At 35.9% G+C, this 23,965-nt stretch overlaps 1 protein-coding gene across 3 annotated transcripts in view; it reads right to left on the reverse strand.

The window, feature by feature from the left end:
* GOLM2 (golgi membrane protein 2) overlaps window positions 1-23,965 on the reverse strand; it is a 105,787-nt gene that overhangs the window by 51,077 nt on the left and 30,745 nt on the right. For all 3 annotated transcript variants that reach the window (XM_043555548.1, XM_043555546.1, XM_043555547.1), the window contains exons 2-6: window positions 16,896-16,950; window positions 10,748-10,850; window positions 8,953-9,043; window positions 6,763-6,907; window positions 6,358-6,438 (exon numbers count right to left, since the gene is read on the reverse strand). In XM_043555548.1, the coding sequence (XP_043411483.1) occupies window positions 6,358-6,438; window positions 6,763-6,907; window positions 8,953-9,043; window positions 10,748-10,850; window positions 16,896-16,950 (475 nt within the window). The remainder of the gene's footprint in view (window positions 1-6,357; window positions 6,439-6,762; window positions 6,908-8,952; window positions 9,044-10,747; window positions 10,851-16,895; window positions 16,951-23,965) is intronic.

The raw sequence follows: 23,965 nt of genomic DNA on the forward strand, positions 1-23,965 counted from the left end.
CTGTCAGCACAGAGCCCGATGTGGGGCTCGAACCCACAAACTGTGAGATCATGACCTGAGCTGAAGTCAGATGCTTAACCAACTGAGCCACCCAAGTGCCCCGATGCAAGAATTAATTTCATATCCTTGTACACAGTTTTGCAACCATTGTGCTAAGAATTGTTTACGGGTTACCAGTGTATTGAGCTATTGATCTCCTCAACTCTTAGGGCCTGGGACAGCTAGATCCCTAGTCACATTTTCTAGCCAGCAGCAGCCTCACCTTTATAGCTCAATGTACTAGTCAAATATCAGTATCTAGAGACTTTCATGTGCATAAGAAGACATAAACAAGAATGTCCACTGTGGTATTGTTTGAAATAACAAAAAACTAAAAGTGGCCTTAATGTTTATTATAGGTGAATGGATAAGTTATGGTATATTTATACAATGAAATAATTATAACTGTTAGAAAGCCACAGGAATAATATGGGTAAGTCACAAAAGCATAATATTGAGGGGGAAAAAAACAAGGTATAGAATAATATACACAATAAGACACCATTTATTTAAAGTTTGAGGCAGCAAACAAAATAATATTTTATAGTTTTATAGATGCTTACAAATGCAGTAAAAGTCTAAAAACATGTATGGAAATTGATACACACCAATCTCAGCATAGTAGTTACCTCTGGGGAAGAAGAGGCAGGAATAGGATCTGGTGGGTACACAGGGAGGCTTCAACTTATCAGTAATGTTTTATTTCTTTAACAATAACATCAATAACAGAAATATCTGAAACAAATGTGGCAAAATGTTATGTTATTTTTGTGGTTTTCTTCTGGGGGGGGGCAGTAGGTAGGTACTTGGCTACTATATTATCCTAGTTTCCTGTATGCTTGGAATGTTCTTTAATCTAAAAAAGTTTAAAACTAGTGATCTAAATGTGTAACTGTCTAACATCACAGGTACCTACATACCATAAAGGTAAATATCCAGGTAAAGAACAGTATGGGTTAAATGATAAGATTCCTGTAAGATCTTGGTAACCAACTCAAATCAACATTAAAAACAAACAAAGCCCACTGGGGTTTGGCTCTATGGTTTGGGGAGCTGAGAAGTTGAAACACTGTGCTAATCATAAGCACATGATATACATACTCCCTTGACTGTTTCAGAGCCACATTTTAAGATAGTTCAGCACTGCTCTGCTATGGTTTCTAGTATAGCCCTGGCTATCATAAATAAAAGTCAGTAACACATACAAATCTGTTTTAAAATGACAAGGACTTGTTTCTCCTCTACTTCTTCTGTGGGGTTACTGCCTATAAGGGACTCCACATATACACCAGAATTTGTACAGGCATTAAGAATTTTGGCATAGACTACATCACAGAGAAAAGACAACACTCAGTAAAAGGAATGACAAGAAGGTAACAAATATGTTTCTAATGATGTGCAATAATCATCATAATAACAATAGTAACTAAGATTTAGATAGCCCTGGCCATGTGCCAGGCACTGTCCTACGTGCTTTACATTTAAATCTCACATTCATGCTATGAGGTTGGAACTGTTATCCTATTTCATAGATAAGGATAAGAGTAAATAAATGGTTGTCACACACTTGTTAAAAGATGGGAGTCAAGGGTTTGAATTCAGGCAGTTTAATTCCAGATACCATTGCCTCACCATTAAGGATATTCTGGTAATTCAACCATACACATTTACTGGGACCCTGTTATGTGTAAAGCACCACACTAGGAGCTCAAGGTACAAAGATATGATAGGGCTTTCCTTTGTGTAGGCATCTGACTGATTACACACCTCAAGGTTTCTTTTCACCAGTTACTATATCATAATAATCTGTATACTCAAAATACTTATCTAAATAATTAAGGATAACTGTTATGAACAATGATCTTCAAAGCAAAGCACCAACAGTTTAAAGAGGTTCAAAAATTAATCCAAAGGACTTCTGGTTTCTGGTTCTGTATACATGTAAGGAGCTTAGAAGTTGCCACTCTAACCTAACAAGTGAAAAGCTAATAAATTGGCTGAAAAATCAACAATTCTTTTTGGGTAAGGGAGAAGAGGACACAGGGCAAACCAACTATCCCTAAGAACGGAGACACAGAAAGGTGAATATAAGGAGTCATGACATACAAAAGAGATTCAGGAGCAGAAAGTGCCAGGGTAGGAAAACCTGAACTGTAACTGATGCTCAGTTTGGACAACTCACTGGAGGCTCAGTGTCAACAACTCAGAGAGAAAGATTTCGGGGGGACCCAGTCATAGGGAGGCTCCCTACAATATTGTGAGATTTACCTTCAGGGGCTCAACTACATTCCTATAGTAAATATTGGGGGGAAAATTTCCTCAGGCAGGAAGAGGGGAAAAGGAACCATTTAGAAATACACCAGAGCACTTGGTTCTCCTTAAAAAGGCCTGTGCTTGGGAGAAACTAGTTAAATAGAGCCTAACCTCCTGGGGCTTTATCAGAGCCTAAGCGACCTGAAGAAAAATACCAAACTTCAGCCCCCTCCAGCCTTCCTGTCCCACCTCAGGAGAAGGCAAAATACCGAGAAAAACTTGTGAAGTTCACAGTCCAGAGGCATAGACTCACTGTAAAAGATTAGAAATCACAGGAATATAGAACACTTTCCCTTCGCCCACACCTGACTACCACATTACTAAAGGCTTACTTACAGCAGTTACTATTACCTGGTACATCATGTCTGACTATCAAGCAAAAACTACAAGGCATACCAACAACTATGATTAATGTGCTAAAGACTCTAATGGATAAAGTACAAAGGATGCAAGAACAAATAGGCAATGTAAGTAGAGAGATGGAAATCTTAGAAAGAACCAAAAAGAAATGTTATAGATAAAAAAACACTATAACAGAAATGAAGAATGCCTTTGATGGGCTCATTGTAGACTGGACACGGCTGAGGACAGAATCTCTGAGTTACAGGGTATATCAAGAAGATCCTCAAAAACTGAAAAGGAAAGAGAATAATGGAAAAAAAAAATAACAATATCTAAGACAAATATAAGTGTAAACATATGCATAATGGGAATACTAGAAGGAGAAGAGAGAAAAGATCAGAAGAAATATTTAAAACAATAATGACTGAGAATCCCCCCAAATCAATGTCAGACACCAAATCATAGGTTCAGGAAGCTCAGAGAACACCAAGCAAACTACATGCCCCCAAAAAACTACATCACAGCATATTATTTCAAACTACAGAAAATCAAAGATAAAGAAAAATTAATCCAGAGGAAGCCTCTAAATGCCATGACAGTGTAGACAGTGTCTACATATACAGATAATTTTAGTATCATTGATAATTTACACAAAATGTATACATTTTTTGTGTTCTTTCCATTCTAAACTCTAGTGCTACAACCCTTATATGAATCAATATGGCTAATTCATACTGTAAAAATCAGACATGAATTTGTTGGCATCTTATCAAAAGTATTATTCATCTCTATTCATTCTAATGAAATGGTTGTGTGCTTTTAAAAAAAAATTTTTTTTTAATGTTTATTTTTAGAGAGAGAGAAAAACAGAGTGCAAGCAGGGGAGGGGCAGAGAAAGAGAAGGAGACACAGAATCCAAAGCAGGCTCCAGGCTCTGAGCTGTCAGCACAGAGCCTGATGCGGGGCGTCAACTCATGAACCATGAGATCATGACCTGGGCCAAAGTCAGACGCTTAACTGACTGAGCTACCCAGGCGCCCCTGTGTGCTTTTTTTAATCAAGCAGAAGCAGCAAGATAGGATTTTTGCCCTACTAAAGCAATTCATATGTGAAAGACATCTGAAAACCTCTGTCTGATAAGGACAATATACCTAAAAATGGTCTAGATAAGATCTCTAAGACCTCTTGCCTTCCCCTTTCATGTTACTCTAATTCTGGAATCCTTGGTGGCCAGGTAATAAATTATGACAGTGGACCAATGAGAAAATAAATTGAGACACTACACACTTAGAGTAGCAATGGTAACATTTTAGCTTGAAAACTAGACAAAAAGAGGTTGAAATTTATAAATTTCAACACAAACATATTTTTGTATATATTTGTGACATGAAAAATAAATGCATGCTTGCTCACATATCTGAATTGGGTATTTCTATATACTAGAAACCTGCAGTTTATCCTTGGCAAAACTTTGGGAAAGCTTAAAAAATAACTAAGGGTGGGATGCTTGGGCGGCTCACTCGGGTCATGATCTCTCTCACCGCTTATGAGTTTGATCCCTGCATCAGGCTCTGTGCTGACAGCTCAGAGCCTGGAGCCTGCTGTGGACTGTGTGTTTCCCTCTCTCTATGCACCTTCCCTGCTCACACTCAGTCTCTCTCTCTTTCAAAAATAAATAATAGAACACTTAAAAAAAATTTAAAAGAGAATAACTAAGGGCAATGTAAAGAAGATTAATCAAGCTAAAACTTAGTGAGTCTAAGACTAGAGTAAGTACTACAAAATTCAGAATAATACATGGTCCTTGTTCTCAACATCAAATTAATGTTGAGCCAGTGGTTCTAAAACCTTAGCATAGATCAGATTCACCTGGAAAGCTTGTTAAAACACAGAGATTGCTAGGCTCCATCCCATGAATTTCTCATTCAGTGTATCTAAAATGGGACCTAAGAATCTGCATTTCTAACAAGGTAATCTTAGGATACCGCTGCCAAGGACCACATTTTAAGAATCACTGGATAACTTCATTGCTTCACAAACAAATCATGCTCATTCTAACTCTGTATTTTTAAAAAAATATTTATTTATTTATTTTGAGAGAGAGAGAGAACATGCACAAGCAGAGAAGGGGCAGAGAGACAGGGAAGAGAGAATCTCAAGCAGGTTCCACACTTTCAGCACAGGGCTTGAACTCAAAAGCCATGAGATCATAACCCATGCCAAAGTCGGATGCTTAAGCGACTGAGCTACCCAGGAGCCCCTGACTCTGTATTTTTAAATTCCTGGTATTGCTCTTGTCCTTGTCTTTATTTTAGGGGTATATACTATGAATTGGAAACCCAAAAGAATATGGACAGAAAAGAATCTGAGAAAACAACCATACAAATGAAAGGACTAATAGTCTTTCATTTGGACCTCAGACATACAGCAATTTCAGCCACATACAGTGAGCTATAACCACACAAGCGAACCCTAAGATTGAAAAGGAATAAAAACAGTCAGGAAAAATCAAAGACATGCTGTTATTTCCAATTTTTCAACATAATAAATTGGAGTCAGCAGGGAGAGATACCTGTGGTAACAAAGAAACATAGAAACGGCAAGAAAAACAAAGAGACATGGAAAAAGAAAACAACCCAAACACTGAACAGGACTAGGATATCAGGAGTGATTCAGACCTCAAGTGGAAATGGATAAGGAGCAGATACATTAATGAAGAAAGAAACAGACACTGAACAGAAGTGACCATAAAAGAAGAAAAAGAAAAAATAGGGAAACTATTTATTTATTCATTTTTTTTTTAATTTTTTAAAGTTTATTTATTTTTGGGAGAGAGACAGAGAGACAGAGTGAGAGTGGGGGAGGGGCAGAGAGAGAAGGAGACACAGAATCCAAAGCAGGCTCCAGGCTCAGAGCTGTCAGCACAGAGCCTGAGGTGGGGCTCAAACTCACAAACTGCCAGATCGTGACCTGGGCCAAAGTTGAATGCTTAACCAACTGAGCCACCTAGGCACCCCTAGTTTTTATTTTTGAGAGACAGAGAGAGAGACAGAGACAGAGTGCAAGTTGGGGAGGGGCAGAGAGAGAGGAAGACACAGAATCTGAAGCAGGCTCCAGGTTCTGAGCTGTCAGCACACAGCCCGACCCAGGGCTCAAACTCACTAACCACGAGATCATGACCTGAGCTGAAGTCAGATGCTTTATCTACTGAGCCACCCAGGTGCCCCAGGAATAAACTATTTAAACTGTGGGGTAAATAACTGAAAGGACAAGCAAAGTCCTAAAAACCTATATAAGGGTATTACCATGCCTTATTAAAGCACACCAACAACACAGCAATCTGGGAACATTTGGTCTCATAGAAATGAGGTAAACTTACTTTTAGTAATCACAAATGGCTCTGACATAGTTTAACTGTCTAAGCAGTAACTTTGAACCAAGAAAATGTTCAAATATGGTTCACTCTTATCAAGGCAAAAACAAGGACTTTATACATTTTAGCAAAATTTTTTAAAACAATTGCATCCTAAACAAGTCTGGGCAATTAATAGGTAGTTAATTGACAGACACATCAATCTTCCAGAGACCTAGGACTTTTCCCAAGTGATTATGATTTTTACTCAAAAAGAGAGTAGGGTAAATAGTCTGATAACTTTTACTTACCGGTAGGAAGATCTTCAACTTTTGCAAGGTCATTCTCTTCTATTCCAGGCATTCCCGCATCACCACCTCGTTTGATTTGTTCTGCCCAAGTAATGAAAGATATAATTCTTTAGTTTTCCTTATATAAATTCAAAGTGATTTGAAGGAATGTAATAATCAGTTTTTAAAGCAACAGGCTACACTGACTGCATATCTTTATATCTTGCTTTGGACATAGCTATAACTCTGAAACAATTTACTCTTTTTTTCGTCTGTCAAAATATTCAAATGTGAAACAGCACTGACACCTATTCATAACTGAACTAAAATCAAACAGTATTCTTTATGACTGAAAATGCTCACTTCAAAATGAGAATATCCAAAAAGTCAATATCCTATTAATACAAAACAAAATAATAGTAATACCTTTCCCATGTGGAATATGATTGCTTGAGGGTTCTTCATTCTTATCTGCAGCATTCTCAGGTACTTTTGGAATGCTTTTAGGTACTGCATGATTGTTTATTCCCAACTCGTTTGCATCTTTTGAATCAAACTTGTTTGTCTCCTGCTGTTAAATAAAGATTTGGTAACAGTCAATATTTTTCAGTTCAAGATTAAACAATTAACACAACTACTAATTAAATGTTCTGAAACAGTTCATTTTTTGAAACATATACTATGGGTCCAAATTCCAAACACCTGAAGATGTGGGATATATTATTTTCTGTTCATTTTTTATACCTAATAAAAAATCAAAGACTAACACTTTTTAAAGTTTCTAATTATAGTAAATGGTCTAAGATGTTAGGCAGAGGTAATTCTCTCTGGCTATGCTGAGGGAATGATTCTGCTAGAAGATAGTCTTGCTGAGCACTGGCCTACAGTTGGGCATTGTCCTAGGGGCTGTGGGCAGGGTGAGTTCTCTATAGGCCTGTGTTGTAATCGAGCAGGATGGTAGACTACAGGAGGTTGGCACATGGAAGCCCCCTTAAGTGTGATAAGATGGTTAATGACATTGCCAAGCTTTTCCAGTAGCAGAAACAGCAAGGGTAGAAAACAGGCAAATTTCTTCCTAGGTGCACTGGCCACCCAAGCAAAGGAAGTAATGGCAGAACAATACACAGGTCAGCATTCCTTTCTTTTTTTTTTTTTTTTTTTTTAATGTTTATTTATTTTTGAGACAGAGAGAGACAGAGCATGAACGGGGGAGGGTCAGAGAGAGGGAGACACAGAATCTGAAACAGGCTCCAGGCTTTGAGCTGTCAGCACAGAGCCCGACTCGGGGCTCGAACTCACGGACCGTGAGATCATGACCTGAGTCGAAGTCGGCTGCTTAACCGACTGAGCCACCCAGGCGCCCCAGTCAGTATTCCTTTCAACATGCGTCTAACCCTATCATCTCCTTGGAAACTTCAATCTTTGGACCTGGTTAGGCCTGACTCAATTCTATCAGTGAACCAGTTTTGTCTTTTATACCGGTTGAGTGGCCTCAGTGAAAAAATGGGAGAGGCAAGGAGTTAAATACACATGCTAATGTTGCCACATAGGTCCTTGTACTTAATTATTTAATGTATATAGAAATGTTTTGTCAACTCTAAAACAGCATGCATTGTAACCATTAGTAATGTTATAAAAAACAGTACATTAAAAAAAATCTACAGGAAATTTGGAAAAACAAGAGCCAAACTGTAAGAATTTGTCACAATAAAGAAGAAAAAAGTGTTGACAATCAGGTACAGGTATTCCAGTGTGTCTGGCAGACAAAATTAACAATAAACATTTGCTTCACTGTTTACAAACTGCTTTCGAATCTAATGTCCTGAGGCGCCTGGGTGGCTCAGTTGGTTAAATGTCTGACTCTTGATTTTGGCTCAGGGTATGAGCTCATGGATCATGGGATTGAGCCTCACGGTGGGCTCTGCACTGATAGCATGGAGCCTACTTGGGATTTTCCCTCTCTCTCTCTTTGCCCCTTCCCTGCTCATGTGTGCTTTCTCTCTCTCTCTCAAATAAATAAATAAACTTAAATTAAAAATAAAAGAATTGATTTGTCAGTAAAGTTGTATCCACTTTACCATCTGAGAAATATATTAATAGCAAAAATTATTTTTAAAAGTCAGATAAAAACATTTAACTCAAAATTGGGGCTCCTGGGTGGCTTAGTCGGTTGAGTGTCTGACTTCGGCTCAGGTCATGATCTCGTCATTTGTGGGTTCCAGCCCTGTGTCGGGCTCTGTGCTGACAGCTCAGAGCCTGGAGCCTGCTTCAGATTCTGTGACTCCCTCTCTCTCTGCCCTTCACATGCTCTCGGTCTGTCTCTCTCTCTCTCAAAAATAAACATTAAAAAAATTTTAAAAAAGAAAAACATTTAGCTCAAAATTGGTTTTAAGAGTTGACGTTGTCTTTTTGCAAATGTCTAATTCACTCAACAATAAAAACACTGTAAGTCATTTTTTTTAATTAGGCAGGCTAGAATACTTAAAAATATAATGTTTTATGACAAAAGTACATATTTTTATTTTAAAAGCACATATTTAAATTACAAGATTTATAACAAGAATGTATTTTGACTTAAGTATTTTTTAAATTTACCTTTTGTTAAAAAAAATTTACCTTTTGTTCCTGCAAAAACTGGTCTGCTAGCTTTTTAATATTTTCTTCATGCTGTGCTCTTAACTCCTTGATCTGTTGGCCACACTGAAAACTAAATTACAAAGTCATTCTTTTAGGCTATATTATCTTGGATTGACTTCTCAAAGTTGTCTAGCAGTTGAAAATATACATTTATAAAGCATTCAGTTAGCAGCAGAGTGGGCACAAAAGGACAAAGCAGGCATAAAAATAGATCACAGTCAAAATTCCTAGAATATTTGAATCTTTAATAGAGTATAAAAAATACTGATAAGGCTAATTAACAGAAATTAGAAAGATAAAAACTATTTTTATAAATCTTATTTATAAAGAAATAATTATCAAAGCCAACTTCAGTCACAGAAGAGAAAAAACAGAAGAGAAAACCATGAGACCAAAATACAGTAATAATTGAGAAAACCTAGAATTATAAGAGGTGATAAGGAGTGGCAGCAGACGATTCATCCAATAGTTCTCATTTTCAACACAATAGTAAGAGTCTATGAACCATAAGAAGAGCTAGAATGGAAGAAACCAATAAATAAGACAGAATGGAGTCATCAAGAGAAAATGTGAAAGAACAAAATAGATAAAGATTGGGAATTTCCACTGGACAAGTGGTCAAAGAATACAAATATATCATTCATGCAAAAAGAAACAAGTAGTTAAAAAATTTACAGAAAAATGTTAACTTTAACCATTAAAAATGCAATTAAACTTCCTATATGTATATATGATAGTATTTTATTCCTACACTAGCAAAATTAAGTCCAAATTGTAGAAACTAATGTTGGTGGGGCTATGGGGAAACATTGACATTATAAATTAGTACAACCATTATAGAAAGCAATCTTTCACATATGTGATAAAAGCAACAAAACAATAAAAAATTCTGTCTCAGGAATTCTGTATTTGAGAATATACACCAGTGAAATAACATAAGAGGGAAAAATCCTTTTTGTGTAAAGATTTTTATAGCTGATATTCATAACAGTAAGATAAGGAAAACTACAACAGTCCAGCAATTGGGAGAGATTAAACAAACTTTGGTACATTAACATGCTGGAATAATATATTACCTCTGAATATGCTAACTCTTTAATCCTATTGATACGCTGAAAATTATTGAATACTGTCAGGTTAATATACTGATAACCTATAAGAGTAACAAATCAGAAATGGATAAACGGTGTTCTAAAATATGGTGAATCTTTCTAATTTTTGGTATGCAGTCCTAAAAAATACTCTTTACTATAAAATGGATTAAAGACGTAACAAAGATTTTTAAAGAGTGATTGCTACAAAGAGGTTCCCTGACCTTACCACCAACTTAGTGCAGAGATGTACAAAAGGGGACTGAAATGCCAAACAGAAGAAGCAGCTGGTGCTCAGTCCCTCAGCTTATTCTGGGGACTTCTCTCAGCATTGGCTTCATCTTCTGGATGCCCCTCAAAAAGAACCACAGAATCTTCCTTCAGTCTTTGCACACTTAATGCAATGAAACTCAGGCCTTGCAAGATTTTCTGACTCACAATGTACTCCACTATATGGGCAGACTAGATACATCTTCTAAAAGGTATTCCCATGGTGTTTAACATACCAAAATAAGAGTTTGGATTTCAAAGAGGCATAGGAAGACAAGAGAAAAGGAACTTAAAAGACCTAAGAAAATTAAAGAAGAAAAGAAAAACAGAAGCCAGAGAGGAAGAAATAAATTGTCCAAACGTGGGACACATATTCCAGATTCATAACTATTTGTTGCTATATGGCATCTCACCTCTCATATTCTAACCTCTTCACAAGGTAAGTAGTGTTCTTCCTATAGTCCTGAAGCTGGTCTTCTTGTCGAAGAAACTCCTGACGAAGCTCAGCAAGTTGCTCTATCCACACGATGTAAGAATCAAAGGAATAAAATTTACTTACTCTAATGCTTCTGATTGAGAAGTTATGGGGTTTTTAAAACTTATATACACTTCTCAATTTCTTTACTCAAACTCTCAGGGAATTAAATTATATAAATTAAATATAAATTATAAATATATAAATGTATTATAAATATATATTATATAAATTTATATAAATTATATATAAATATATAAATTATAGAAATAAAATTATATAAATATATTAAATTACATAAATTATATAAATTAATTTATATAAATTATATATTAAAACATATGAATTGTATAAATTATATAAATTAAATTAAATTATATAAATATATTATATATAAAATATATAAATTAAATTATATAAACAAATTATATACAAATTAAATTATATAAATTATATTTATATAAATAAATATATATTAAATTATATAAATTATATAAATCTAATTGCCTTTTATAACACATGCATAGACAATAAAATTTGTTTAAAAAAATAAGATAGCCTCAGTGGTTTCTGTATCAATCAGAAATATTAAAAAATTATACATCTTGTCATATTATGTTGATACATATTAACTTGTGGAAACAGTAACAACAACAACAACAAAATCCTACTTAAAAAAGTATTTTTTTTCAAGTTTATTTTGAGAGAGACAGAGATAGCATGAGTAGGGGAGGGGCAGAGAGAGAGGGAGAGAGAGAGAGACAGAATCTTAAGCAGGCTCTGTACCATCAGTGCACAGCCCGATGTGGGGCTCGAACTCAAGAAACCGTGAGATCATGACCTGAGCTGAAACTGAGAGTTGGACACTTAACTGACTGAGCCACCCAGGCACCCAATCCTACCTAACTGTATAAACCTATCTGCTTTATAAAGTTGGGAGGGGGGTGCTCATGGGTGGCTCAGTCAGTTAAGTATTCGACTTCAGCTTAGGTCACGATCTCACGGTTCATGGGTTCGAGCCCCACATCGGGCTCTGTGCTGATGGCTCAAAACCTGGAGCCTGCTTTGGATTCTGTGTCTCCCTCTCTCTCTGCTCCTCCCTCACTCATGCTCTATCTCTCAAGAATAAATAAAAATGTTTATAAAGGTGGGGGAAAATCATGTTTTTTAGATATATTGGCTATGGATATAGAATTCAAGGTTTCTTTTTCATTCTAAATCACATTTGACTCCCAACTTAAGGTGCCAATTACTTGAGATCTCATTTCTAGTTTTGCTACTAATGCTAGGTCCCCATATACCCTTATTGCATTCTCAAAGCTCCTAATTCCTGGACAAGAGCTGAAAGTTTTAGTTGTAACGAATAACATGAAATTCTAAGCTGGACAGTAGATTAAAAGTGGGGCCAGATGCTCTTTTGTGAACATTTAACACATAACCACAGGCCCCACATTTTCTGGAGTTGGTCCCTCTTCATGTGACCCTACAAATAAAAGTAATTCAGCCAGAGAAGAGAAATATCAGTTTCTTAAATAGATGATTTAAAAATTAGCTAATAGCCTTAGAAGTAAGCTAAAGTAGAAGGAAGTCTTAATTAAAAAAAAAAAAGTAACAGTAAAGTTTCCAGTTTAAAAAAAAAAAAAGAAAGTCTTAATTTGTATAAATGGCAACAGAGGTCTTTTCGGTATAGGTAACATCTATTAAGACTAAAATGTATCTAACCATAATGTACAAATATAAAATCTCCTTTTCATGGAAGACTTCTAAAATTAGTCTTATTACTTTAAAGGCACTCTAAAAATACTTGAGATTTAAGTTTTTAAAAAGCAAATGTAAACAAATATTTACAATGTAATTATATCCATGTAAAAAAACTAGATTAGAATAAAAATCCATCAAAGTACTACCAGTGATTATGTTTAGTGGTAGGATTCTGAGCGTATTTTTTTTCTCTACTTTCTAAATTTTATTGTAGAATCATAACTGTGACAATGACAACAAATAAAAATTTTAAAGTTGGGTGAATATTTGTTGAGGCAGATAGTTTAACAATATGCATAATAATAGTTTTTGTATAATAATCAAATGTGAACAGTTAATGATTCACATAAAATGCTTGTAGTTGATAATTATGTTTATACATTCAAGCTACTTATTTTATTTAAAAAAATTTTTTAGATATAACATTTTATAAGTGTAAGCTATACGACATGTTGATTTAATTCGCTTGTACACTGTGAAATTACTACTGAAGCAATAGCGAGCACCTCCATCATCTCATATAATCATCATTTAAGATATACTCTCTTAGCAATCTTCAGTACATAATATAATGCTGTTAACTATAGTCACCACATTGTTTATTATATCCCCAAGACTTACTCATCTTACAACTGAGAGTTTGTATACTTCAACCAACATCTCACTTTCCCCACCCCTCGAACCCCTGGTAACCACCATTCCTTTCTCTAAGTTTAATCAAGCCACATTTTAAATTCCTTTTTACTCTATTAATTCTCCAATATGTAAACATGGCTGAGCTCCCTAGTTTTTCATCCACTAACTCCACCTCAGATAAAAGTAGCAAATACGATACCAGGTATCCCTGAATAAAACATTCTGTTTGTTACTTGGTCCCTGGCCCCATCTCCTAAGATTTAGACAACTAGAGGTAGCAGAAACTATGGCCTCAGCCATGGATATCAATTCTACAGAGACAATGAGATCCCAGCAGGAGGCAGTGACAAAAGGCCTTGTAGCTTACACATAGAGTTAGCCAGTTCAGTGAACCTGTGTTCAGGCAGGAAAGGTTCTGAAACTAAAGTTACTGCAATTAAAAAAAAAAAGAAAAGAAAAAGAGCACCACCTAACAGCTACTAGAGAATGGCTCTCAATTGGTGGGCTTTAGGATCATGCAGGCTTTTTCCTACACAGTAAAATAAATGAAGTAGCTAAGTTTACCTTGAGAATGAACCTGAGGCTCACTATGATTTCAAGATTTGGGATGGTTCTCTTCTGCCCACAAAGCTTGTCACTGACAACATTTGTAATTCCTTTATCAAGAAGTAAAGTTTTATTTCTAAACTGAGATAAAAGGCTTAAAATACAATTGACAAAACAAAAACGTCAATATAAGTGAGTCCATGTAAAACATCTAAACCTTTCCTGTTTAAACAGAGAAAAGATTATAAAGCAGGGAGCTAATAGGTCATTTGAGCCAGTCAATACAAAGACCTGAAAGGGGGAAACAAACAGATCAGAGAGCAAAACTAAAGACAAAATTTTCCTACATCACAGTTTTACTTTCAAATTGCCTTGTGTTTTCTTTATTTTGGACCCAAATATACTCTGTGTCTACTGGGGCTGCTCCAGGTCATCACAGCAGGATTCTCAAAGTGACTTAACATACGATCAGGTCCACAGTTGATTGTGCAGGATGTTCTACTTCTGACAGTAACATCAGGGTATGTTACAGAAAGGCCTGGCTATACTCCTTCAATTTAACTTCAAAAGATTAGGGATGTAGTTAAGAAAGGGGTTGCCTAGGACCAATTTTCAAAGCAAAAAAAAAAGAAAAAAAATTTACTTCTACAAAATTTTGATTTCAAATTTTCTCAGCAATAGGCATAAAAATAAGGTGAGCCACTCAAGATAAGTTGGTGTATACTAGAACGTTAATTTGTTAACTCAGGGAGCAAAAACTAACTCTCATTCCTTTCATTTCCAAAAAAAATATTAACTACCATAAGGTTTAGGTCTTAGTGTGTATTAATTCCATCATATCTAGTATTAATTTCAACAAGGGTGCCTAGGTGGCTCAGTCAGTTAAGCGTCCGACTTTGGCTCAGGTCATGATCTCACTGCTCATGAGTTCAAGCTTCACATCAGGCTTTGTGCTGACAGCTCAGAGCCTGGAGCCTGCTTTAGTTTCTGTGTCTCCCTCTGTCTCTGCCCCTCCCCTGCTTATACTCTGTCTCTCTCTCAAAAATAAACAAACATTAAAAAAAAATTTTTTTTTTAATTTTTCAACGAAAATAGTCCAATCTGGATTTTATAGTTGACTTGTCAAGAAGTTTGCTTCAGTCGAAAATAGTTCCTAAGGAGCAAAAGTCACATTAAAAGGAAATTCAATCTTAAGAGTGCAAGCTTGAGTAACTGCACTAAACCCAAAATTTGTAGAGTTATGAATTCAAATCAAAGCCTTTTATTCTGCTGAAGAGTATCATAAAAAAATTTTCAAAATATCTTAGGATCTACTTCAATGCACACTGTACAATAAAGACTTTTACTCAGTAACATGGGCTGTCATTTTTTATAAGGTAGACTAGGAGAAGGCACCGGACTTCTTATTCAACTGATCTATTATTATTTAATAGAAACATACTTTGATGACAAGCAGACTCATTTGTAAAAATAGCAAGCAGGAAACAGCACTGACAGAGTGGCATCTTCTGTGTCATCCTAATGTACTCCTGTGAGTCATAAAGAGTAGAACACGGACACAAATGCAACAAAAACAAATGTGGCCACCCAGGAAGTGAATTTTTAAGAGAATGTCAAAGCTGTTCTAAATCATAGTAAAAATAATCATAATTTCTATTTTCAGGTTATAACACATTCCTAATGATTTGCTAGGTGAGAAGCAAAAATTTCAATAAATTACAAAGCCAGCTCAGGTTGGCTTCTTCAAGAGGATCATAAAAATCTATTATCAAATTCCACCTAAAGAGGGTCAAAATTGTTATAGAATAAAGATATATTTATGAAATTACAGAGCATGTATTACCCACACACAAAAACTTAGAGTCACTGCCTGCCAAGTTTTAAAATATACAGTATTGGGGCACCTGGATGGCTCAGTTGGTTGAGGATCTGACTCTTGAGTTCAGCTCAGGTCATGATCTCACAGTGAGCGTCCGCCGGGCTCTGCAATGACTGCACGGAGCCTGCTTGGGATTCTCTCTTTCCCTCTCTCTCTCTGCTCTACACACCCTGGGTGTGTGTGTGTGTGTGTGTGTGTGTGTGTGTGTGTGTGCATGATGTACCCATGTGCATGCACGCACTCTCTCTCTAAAAATAAATAAAGAAACATGTAAAAACAACAAAATAAATATAGAGTTATATTTATCACAGGGGTGCCTGGGTGGCTCAGTAAGTTGAGCATCTGACAATCTTGATTTCAGCTCAGCTCATGATCTCACAGTTCACGAGTTCAAGTTCTGGCTCTGTGCTGACAGTGCAGAGTCGCCAGAAATTCTTTCTTTCTGCCCTTTCCTTGCTCATGTGTGCACACATCTCTCATAAATAAATAAACACCATATATATACACACATACATACATACAGTGTTGTAACCAAAGGGTGTGAGGGAGAAGAGGGGTCCTCTTCAGGTCCCAAACTCCACAGGCTGGTGATGGTATGAAGTAATGTAAGCAAAGCATAGAGCTTGTTCACTGTACCTATTATTTTTTATAAAACCTTTAGTCATTTCCTATCACTTCATCTAAGTGAAAAAATACACACACACACACACACACACACACACAAATACACACACACAGTATATCTATCTATCTATCTATCTATCTATCTATCTATCTATCTATCTATCTATCTATCTACAGGTTTCTTCCTGGTTTCTTTCCAGGTTTTCTTTCTGTTCTGAGTTTCTTTCTGTTCCCAGGGTAAACATGAAGCCTGGAGGACACGTCTAAAGCATCCCTAGACCTGAATGGATTATCTAGCAGTTGGACACAATACAGAGGGATTACCCCTTACCTTTTCCCTAGAAATTTGATAGCTTTTGAAGCTATACCTCAATTTTCTTTGAGGCTTCTTTCAGTAACATTTCATTGTATGAAATCTGTCTATACACAAGATTAAAATACAAATTTTAACTTTTAATGTGTATAAAGCAACATTAAAATTCTTTTATGATATCTTAAGAAAAAGTAAACATTTTGCCATCAAAGGAGCTTTGTTCAAAAATTTTTATTTCATTTAGCTGTCTAGCTATTTCTTAATTGTTGAGGATATTAGACATTTAGTGACCTTTGTTTATCTTTAATTTGTAATTAATTTTCTTACCCTTTAAATGATGTATATCTGCCATCTGATATGATATGTTGCTCTGTAGTTTAATCTGAAAAAAAAAATTTTCATTTTACTACAGAATATGGAGTTTTGCTCATATTTCCTCTTTTTTGCTCATATTCACTTTAAGTTTGATCATAAATACAAAAGAAAAATCCTTAAGTTATACATACCCACCTATTTCCAAAAAGAATTAGAGAGAAATTTTGATTTTGTAATACTTTAAATTTGCAAAAGAATATTCATTTTACTTAATATATAGTCTAATGACTTTCAAACATTTAAAAATTTGAGTTGAACATTGCTTAATGATATCTTTTTTCAAAGTCTTAACAGAAGAGACCTCTTACTAACTCTATATTAAAATAAGAATTAATTGTTTGAATCAGTTAATGCAAAATCAAAAGTAACTGATGCTTATCAAGCTCTCATATGATAACAGATACTACATAGGACCTGTTGTTGTGGTCATTGTCCTTCAAGATCCAGTAGACAAGAACAATAGGAACTTAAATCTGTAACAAAATATGACTCAAACTAATTTAATTTAGCACTTAATTTAAAAATTAAGACAAGGTCTTTGAAAGCCAGGATGTCATCCACAAAGAACCACTGTCCCAGATCTTGCTTAAACAGGTATCAATTGTAAAATGTAACAACAATATCACTACAAACAGGTTCTCTTGTCAACCTCAAAAGTAAATTGACTTTGAAAGTATACACAGATTCATAGTGATCAGAAGCAGGACCCTGAGTGCCAAAATGATTATGATAAATACCTTTTCAGTCTCTAAAGAGAAAGTTTTAAGCTTCTTAGTTAAAAATAATTATAGATTTGTAAGAAATTGCAAAGATAGCACAGAGAAGTCCCATATACACTTCACCCAATTCCCCCAATACATACATCCTATCTAACTATAACACAACATCAAAACCAGGAATCTGACACTGGTACAATGTGTATGTATAATTCTATGTCATTTTTACACACACACACACACACACACACACACACACACACACACACACACACTCACTCATGTAACCACCACCAAAACAAAGATTCAGAACTATTCTATCATTGCAAAGATATCCCTCATACTATCCTTTATATTCAAATCTATCCTCCTGCCTCACACTATTTCTAAACCCTGGTAAATACTAATTTGTTTCCCAACTCTGCAATTTTGTCATTTCAAGAATGTTATATAAATGGAATCATATAATATGTGGCCTTTTACGATTTTTTACTCAGTAAAACATATAGTTGCTGCATATATCAATAGTTCATTCCTCTTTATTACTGAGTAGTATTCCATGATATGAATGTACTACAGTTTGTTTAAGTATTCAACTACTGTATAACATGTTGGTGGTTTCAACTTTTTGGCTATTACAAATACAGCTGCTATAAAAAACAGTATACTGGGGCGCCTGGGTGGCTCAGTCGGTTAAGCGGCTGACTTCAGCTCAGGTCACGATCTCGCGGTCCGTGAGTTCGAGCCCCGCGTCAGGCTCTGGGCTGATGGCTCAGAGCGTGGAGCCTGCTTCCGATTCTGTGTCTCCCTCTCTCTCTGCCCCTCCCCCATTCATGCTCTGTCTCTCTCTGTCTCAAAAATAAATAAAACGTTAAAAAAAGTTTAAAAAAAAAACAGTATACTGATTTTTACATGAATATTAGTTTTCTAGGATATTTCTCTGGGATAAATGTGCAAGAGTGAGGTTCCTCCTTTTCCAAAGTGGTCATGCCATTTTCATTTACATTTAAAAAAATTACTGTACCAAGGTACTAGATGGGAGAGTATAAAACAATTGGAAAACATGAGAGCAGTCTCAAGGAATCAGTAGGCAAGTTTAGCACCTAAAGCAGTATAATTACTGTAGGAATTCAGAGATGGTTCTTAGCTGATCTGATCAAGGAAAGCTTCAGGGAAGGAATTTTTACCTGAATTAGTCATTGAAGGCTAGGAAAAATTGTAAATAGGTAGAAAAGGGCAGTCCAGATAGAGAGGATGACATAAGAAAAGGTACAAAGGCAAGAAAACATGAGACATGTATGAAAATATGATCAAAATATTGTTTGGCTATAGCACATGATACAGGAGGAAAAGCAGTGTGAAAGAAGGTTGGAGAAAAAAGACCATGGAGGGGCCCTTCAGCCTTAACTAGGTCTTCCCCTAGCGTCCTGGCAGCTTTGAAGAATGAAGCTTAAAATATAATGTTGATATTCAGTCATAAAAAGGAATGAAGTACTGTTACCTGCTACAGTATGGATAAGCCTTGAAGACATATATGCTAAGTAAAAGAAGCTAGTCACAAAAGGACATGGGGTTTCTTTTTGTGGTGATGAGAATGTTCTCGGGGCACCTGGCTGGCTCAAATGGTAGAGCACATGATTCCTGGTCTTGGTGTTGTGGGTTCTAGCCCCACGCTGGGTGTAGAGATCACTTAAAAAAAAAATCTTTAAGAAAAATGTTCTTGAATTAGTGGTGATAGCTGCACAGTATTGTCAATATACTAAACACTAAACTGAAGTGTATACTTTAAAAGGGTGAGTTTTATGATATATGAATTATATCTCAATTTATTTTATTTTATTATTTTTTTTAATTTAAATTTTTTAAAATTTACATCCAAATTAGTTAGCATATAGTGCAACAATGATTTCAGGAGTGGATTCCTTAATGCCCCTTACCCATTTAGCCCATCCCCCCTCCCACAACCCCTCTAGTAACCCTCTGTTGTCCATATTTTAAGAGTCTCTTCTGTTTTGTCCCCCTCCCTGTTTTTATATTATTTTTGTTTCCCTTCCCTTATGTTCATCTGTTTTGTATCTTAAAGTCCTCATGAGTGAAGTCATATGATATTTGTCTTTCTCTAATTCTGCTTAGCATAATACCCTCCAGTTCCATCCACATGGTTGCAAATGGCAAGATTTCATTCTTTTTGATTGCTGAGTAATACTCCAGCATATATATACATATATATGTATATATATATGTATATATATATGTGTGTGTGTATATATATGTGTATATATATACATATATATATACATATATATATACACACACACACACATACACACCACATCTTTATCCGTTCATCCATCGATGGACATTTGGGCTCTGTCCATATTTTGGCTATTGTTGATAGTGCTGCTATAAACATTGAGGTACATGTGCCTCTTCGAAACAGCACACCTGTATCTCTTAGATAGATACCTAGTAATGCAGTTGCTGGGTGGTAGGGTAGTTCTATTTTTAATTTTTTGAGGAACCTCCATACTGTTTTCCAGAGTGGCTGCACCAGCGTGCATTCCCATATGTCAATTTTTTAATGCAAAAAGATAGAAATGGAAGTGCCAAGGGTATTAGAAGGCACCATACGTGAAACTGGGAATAAAATAATGGACAAATTCTAGGCACTCAAGGAGTTTATTATTCTGGAGAAGCAATCAAATAAATAGTTAATTATAATATAGTAAAATAAATGCTATTATTAGGTTCTGCAGATATGACAAGAGAACTTAGTAGAAGCACTTAAATCCTTAAGGGATAAAACACCTTAGGGGAGTGAGGAAAGGCTTCTGGAGATGATAGCTAAAATGTGTCCAGTAGGAAGAGTAGTGTTTTGCCAGGTGAAGTAGGCAGAGGGTAAGGAGGAAAGATATTCAAGGGATGTGTCAAAACTTAGAAGTGAAAAATACTACACACTACAGAAACTGCAAGCAGTTGTAAGCAGCTGAAGCTGCTAGAAACATGTGGCAAGGAAACATGGCTAGAAAGGTAAGCAAGGTCCACATTATGAAGGGTCTTGCCAAAAAATGTGGGTACATTCCAATGGCTATGGTCAACCTTTAAAGGACTTCAAGCAAGGTAGAGCAATCCAATTTGCAATTTAGAAAAGTCAACCTGGCTTCAGTAAGAGAAGTGGACCAGAGGGACAAGGCTAGAGGGAGACCAGGTAGGAGAGTAGAAGACTACTGTTGTATTTCAGGTGAGAAAATGGTGGTCTAAGACAGGGGTGGGCAAACTATGGCCTGTGAGCCATATCTGGCCTGCTTCTGTTTTCATAGGGATGACAAACTAAGGATGGTTTTTACATTTTAAAATGGTTGGGGCAGGGGTGGGAAGAAAGCAAAAGAAGAAGAATATTTTGTGAATTATACACAATGTGAATTTCAGTGTCTATAAATAAAGTTTTATGGGAAACAGCTACACCAGTTCATTTACATATTGTGTCCGGCTGCTTTGGAGCTACAGTGATTGTGACAAAGACCATATGGCCTGCAAAGCCTAACGTATTTACCATTCGGTCCTTTATAGAAAAAGTTTGCCAACCTCTGGTCTAAACTAATAGAATGAGAACAGGGAGATAAATATACATGGGAACTATTAAAGGGAAAGAATGAAAATCTTGCTGATTGACTAGATACAAGGGTAAAAGAAGAAACACTGAGGATGATGTTTAGATTTCTAAAGTAGGAAACTAGATGAGTAAGGTGGCAGTACTCCACAAGAGGGAAACAGGAGAAATAGACTTGGGGTGGGAGGGAGAGTGGGGGGATGATTTTTACAGATTTGGACCTGTTGAATATGAGGCACTTGTGACACACCTGAGAAGAGACCTTGTAGTCAGCTGGATATATAGGTCTGGAGCTTGGGCACCAACGATTTGAGAGTCATTAGCATATGAATAGCAATTAAAGCCACAGGAATGAGATCACTGATGGAAAGAAAGCTGCAGAGGCAGCAGGAAAAACGGACACCAAATGCTATGTGATCAGATGATCACTAAAAACTGCTCTCCAATAATGTGCAATTAGCCTATGTTTACTTTTTTTTCCCACTTCCTTTATTTTCATGATCCAATTTTTTTTTTGCCCCTCCAAAGAACATAACCATCTTTTATTCTTGCTTTCGATAAGTTTGTATTACTCTGTTTTTTATCCATTTTTATGATGTTATCCCAACGTCTCTGCACTCTTTATTTTAAACTTGCTTTTGAAATTGCTACAGATATGCTATTCTTAAATGCTAGGCTATGAGTGACCTCAGCTTCCCTGCACTGTCTCCTTTGTATCCTTATATACTTTTAAAATTTTTTTAATGAAGGGAGGGAAATTCAATCCACAGACCACAAAAATAGTATAGAATTATATGGGCAGTACTGCTTTATTTTTATCATTTTAATTTTCTCTTCAATCTTCCTTACTGAGAATGGAGACACTGGTCCCAATGGCTCATATGTAAAGCCCTCACATTTCAAAAGCTGCTCTGGAACAATATATTTCACGTGGCACTCAAGAGAAAATCATAGCTTGTCTAAATAAAAGCCCTTTCTTAAGCCAAGCATAATGAATTTATTTCCCACCCCATTCCTTTGCCATGTAAGGATTTTTCAGTTAGCTTTTCGGACCCCCCTCATGGCATATTGTTCCCTTGGCATCTCATGTTCTCTATTATTCCTGTCAATCTTTCCAGCACAATTCTCACAATAATCTTATATTTAGTGTTTAGTATTATCAGCAAGTACCAGTTCCCAATTTCTCTCACGTCCTATTAACACTAGTGCAAGTTATTATTATGACTTGTACCTATTAACATTGTGCAAGTTATCTCACCTTCCGTATACCTTTGAACAGAAGTGCCAAGGATTTGCTCAAAGATCTCACAGAGCCCAGGTGGTAGATCATTAAACCTAGAAGTTCTCTTTCCCCTACAGCAATTTTACTATGCTCCTCACTTTTAGAATCTACATGTCTGCTACTAAACTGTTTATCTTTTCCACAGTGCAATATTATAGGCATCTGACCCTTCTTCTCCCCATATGTATACCTCATCCCCCAAATTCTCATCTACCTCCTGAAACAGTTTCATAAGGAATTCTTCTTACATTCAATGTTATCCTTTTAAGGAAATCTGAATGTGTTTTTAGCTACCGTGACACTCCTTTGTACTCTTGCAAAATGTAAGAATATAAAGCAATGACTTAATTTTGGCTTTAATCTTATGTTTTCTACCATCTTGAGTCTGTTTATGAAGACTTTTTCATTTTGTTTCTGATTTTTTTTTATTTGCTCTAATTTCTTCAACTTTGTTTTCCTTTCCTTTTATGCTTTTCATTAATCCTTTCTTCATATAGACAGGTCTCTTTAGTTCTTTAACTCCTTTGGTTTTAACCCTTCCTCTGAGAGCCTTCACTTGTTTTAATACTTCCAGCATCTCAACACCTTCAAAAGGAAGTTGGCTTCCCTTTTGATCATTCTTCCTCATAGTTTTTAATTTCCTTGTGCTCTAACATGAATTTGCTTATCTTCTAAATGACTCTGCCAAAACTTCCCAGTTGTTGAGAAACTAATTTGAGTTCTCACTATTGCATGATTGGAAAAAAAAAATATTTCACTCTGCCACATAAACTCAGTTGAACTGGCAATGTAATAGGAATACTTTGTTTTTTTTCTAAGTATATTCCAGACAGCTAACAGTACATAAACTCTAAGAAGTATTATTTAATCCTTATTTTATGAAATGATTCTCATCCGGCTTCACGGGTCCCTTTTGGTCACTTTCAGACTTTTGCCAAAATATCCTTATTTACAATATATTATAATATATCAAATGATTTCTCTTTCAAATTTCTTTGGGGATGAGAGATCAGTGTGTGTAGATAGACAGAGAGACAGACACACATTCCCTTGCCTAATTTACATCTATGGCCAGACAGATTCCAATCCAGATTCCAATGTATCCTTCAAAAACCCAAAATGCTCAAAATGCCTTGCCCGACTCAACTCTACTGGGAAGAGCCTCATATTCAGTCTTGTCAAAAACAAAACATTCTTTTATCACATGCAGTTCTATTTCCAGTAAGAATGTCACCCTGTTTCTCTTCTACCCCCAAGGTTTATCAGAAATGAGAATTCCAGGGTGCCTGAGTGGCTCAGTCAATTAAGTGTCCAACTCTTGATTTTGGCTCAGGTTATGATCTCATGGAGCTCATGGAGCCTGCTTGGGGTTCGCTCTCTCTCTCTCTCTCTCTCACTCTGTCTCTCTCTCTCT

This window comes from Prionailurus bengalensis, chromosome B3 (genome assembly GCF_016509475.1).
Source record: "Prionailurus bengalensis isolate Pbe53 chromosome B3, Fcat_Pben_1.1_paternal_pri, whole genome shotgun sequence".
Lineage (NCBI taxonomy): Eukaryota > Metazoa > Chordata > Mammalia > Carnivora > Felidae > Prionailurus > Prionailurus bengalensis.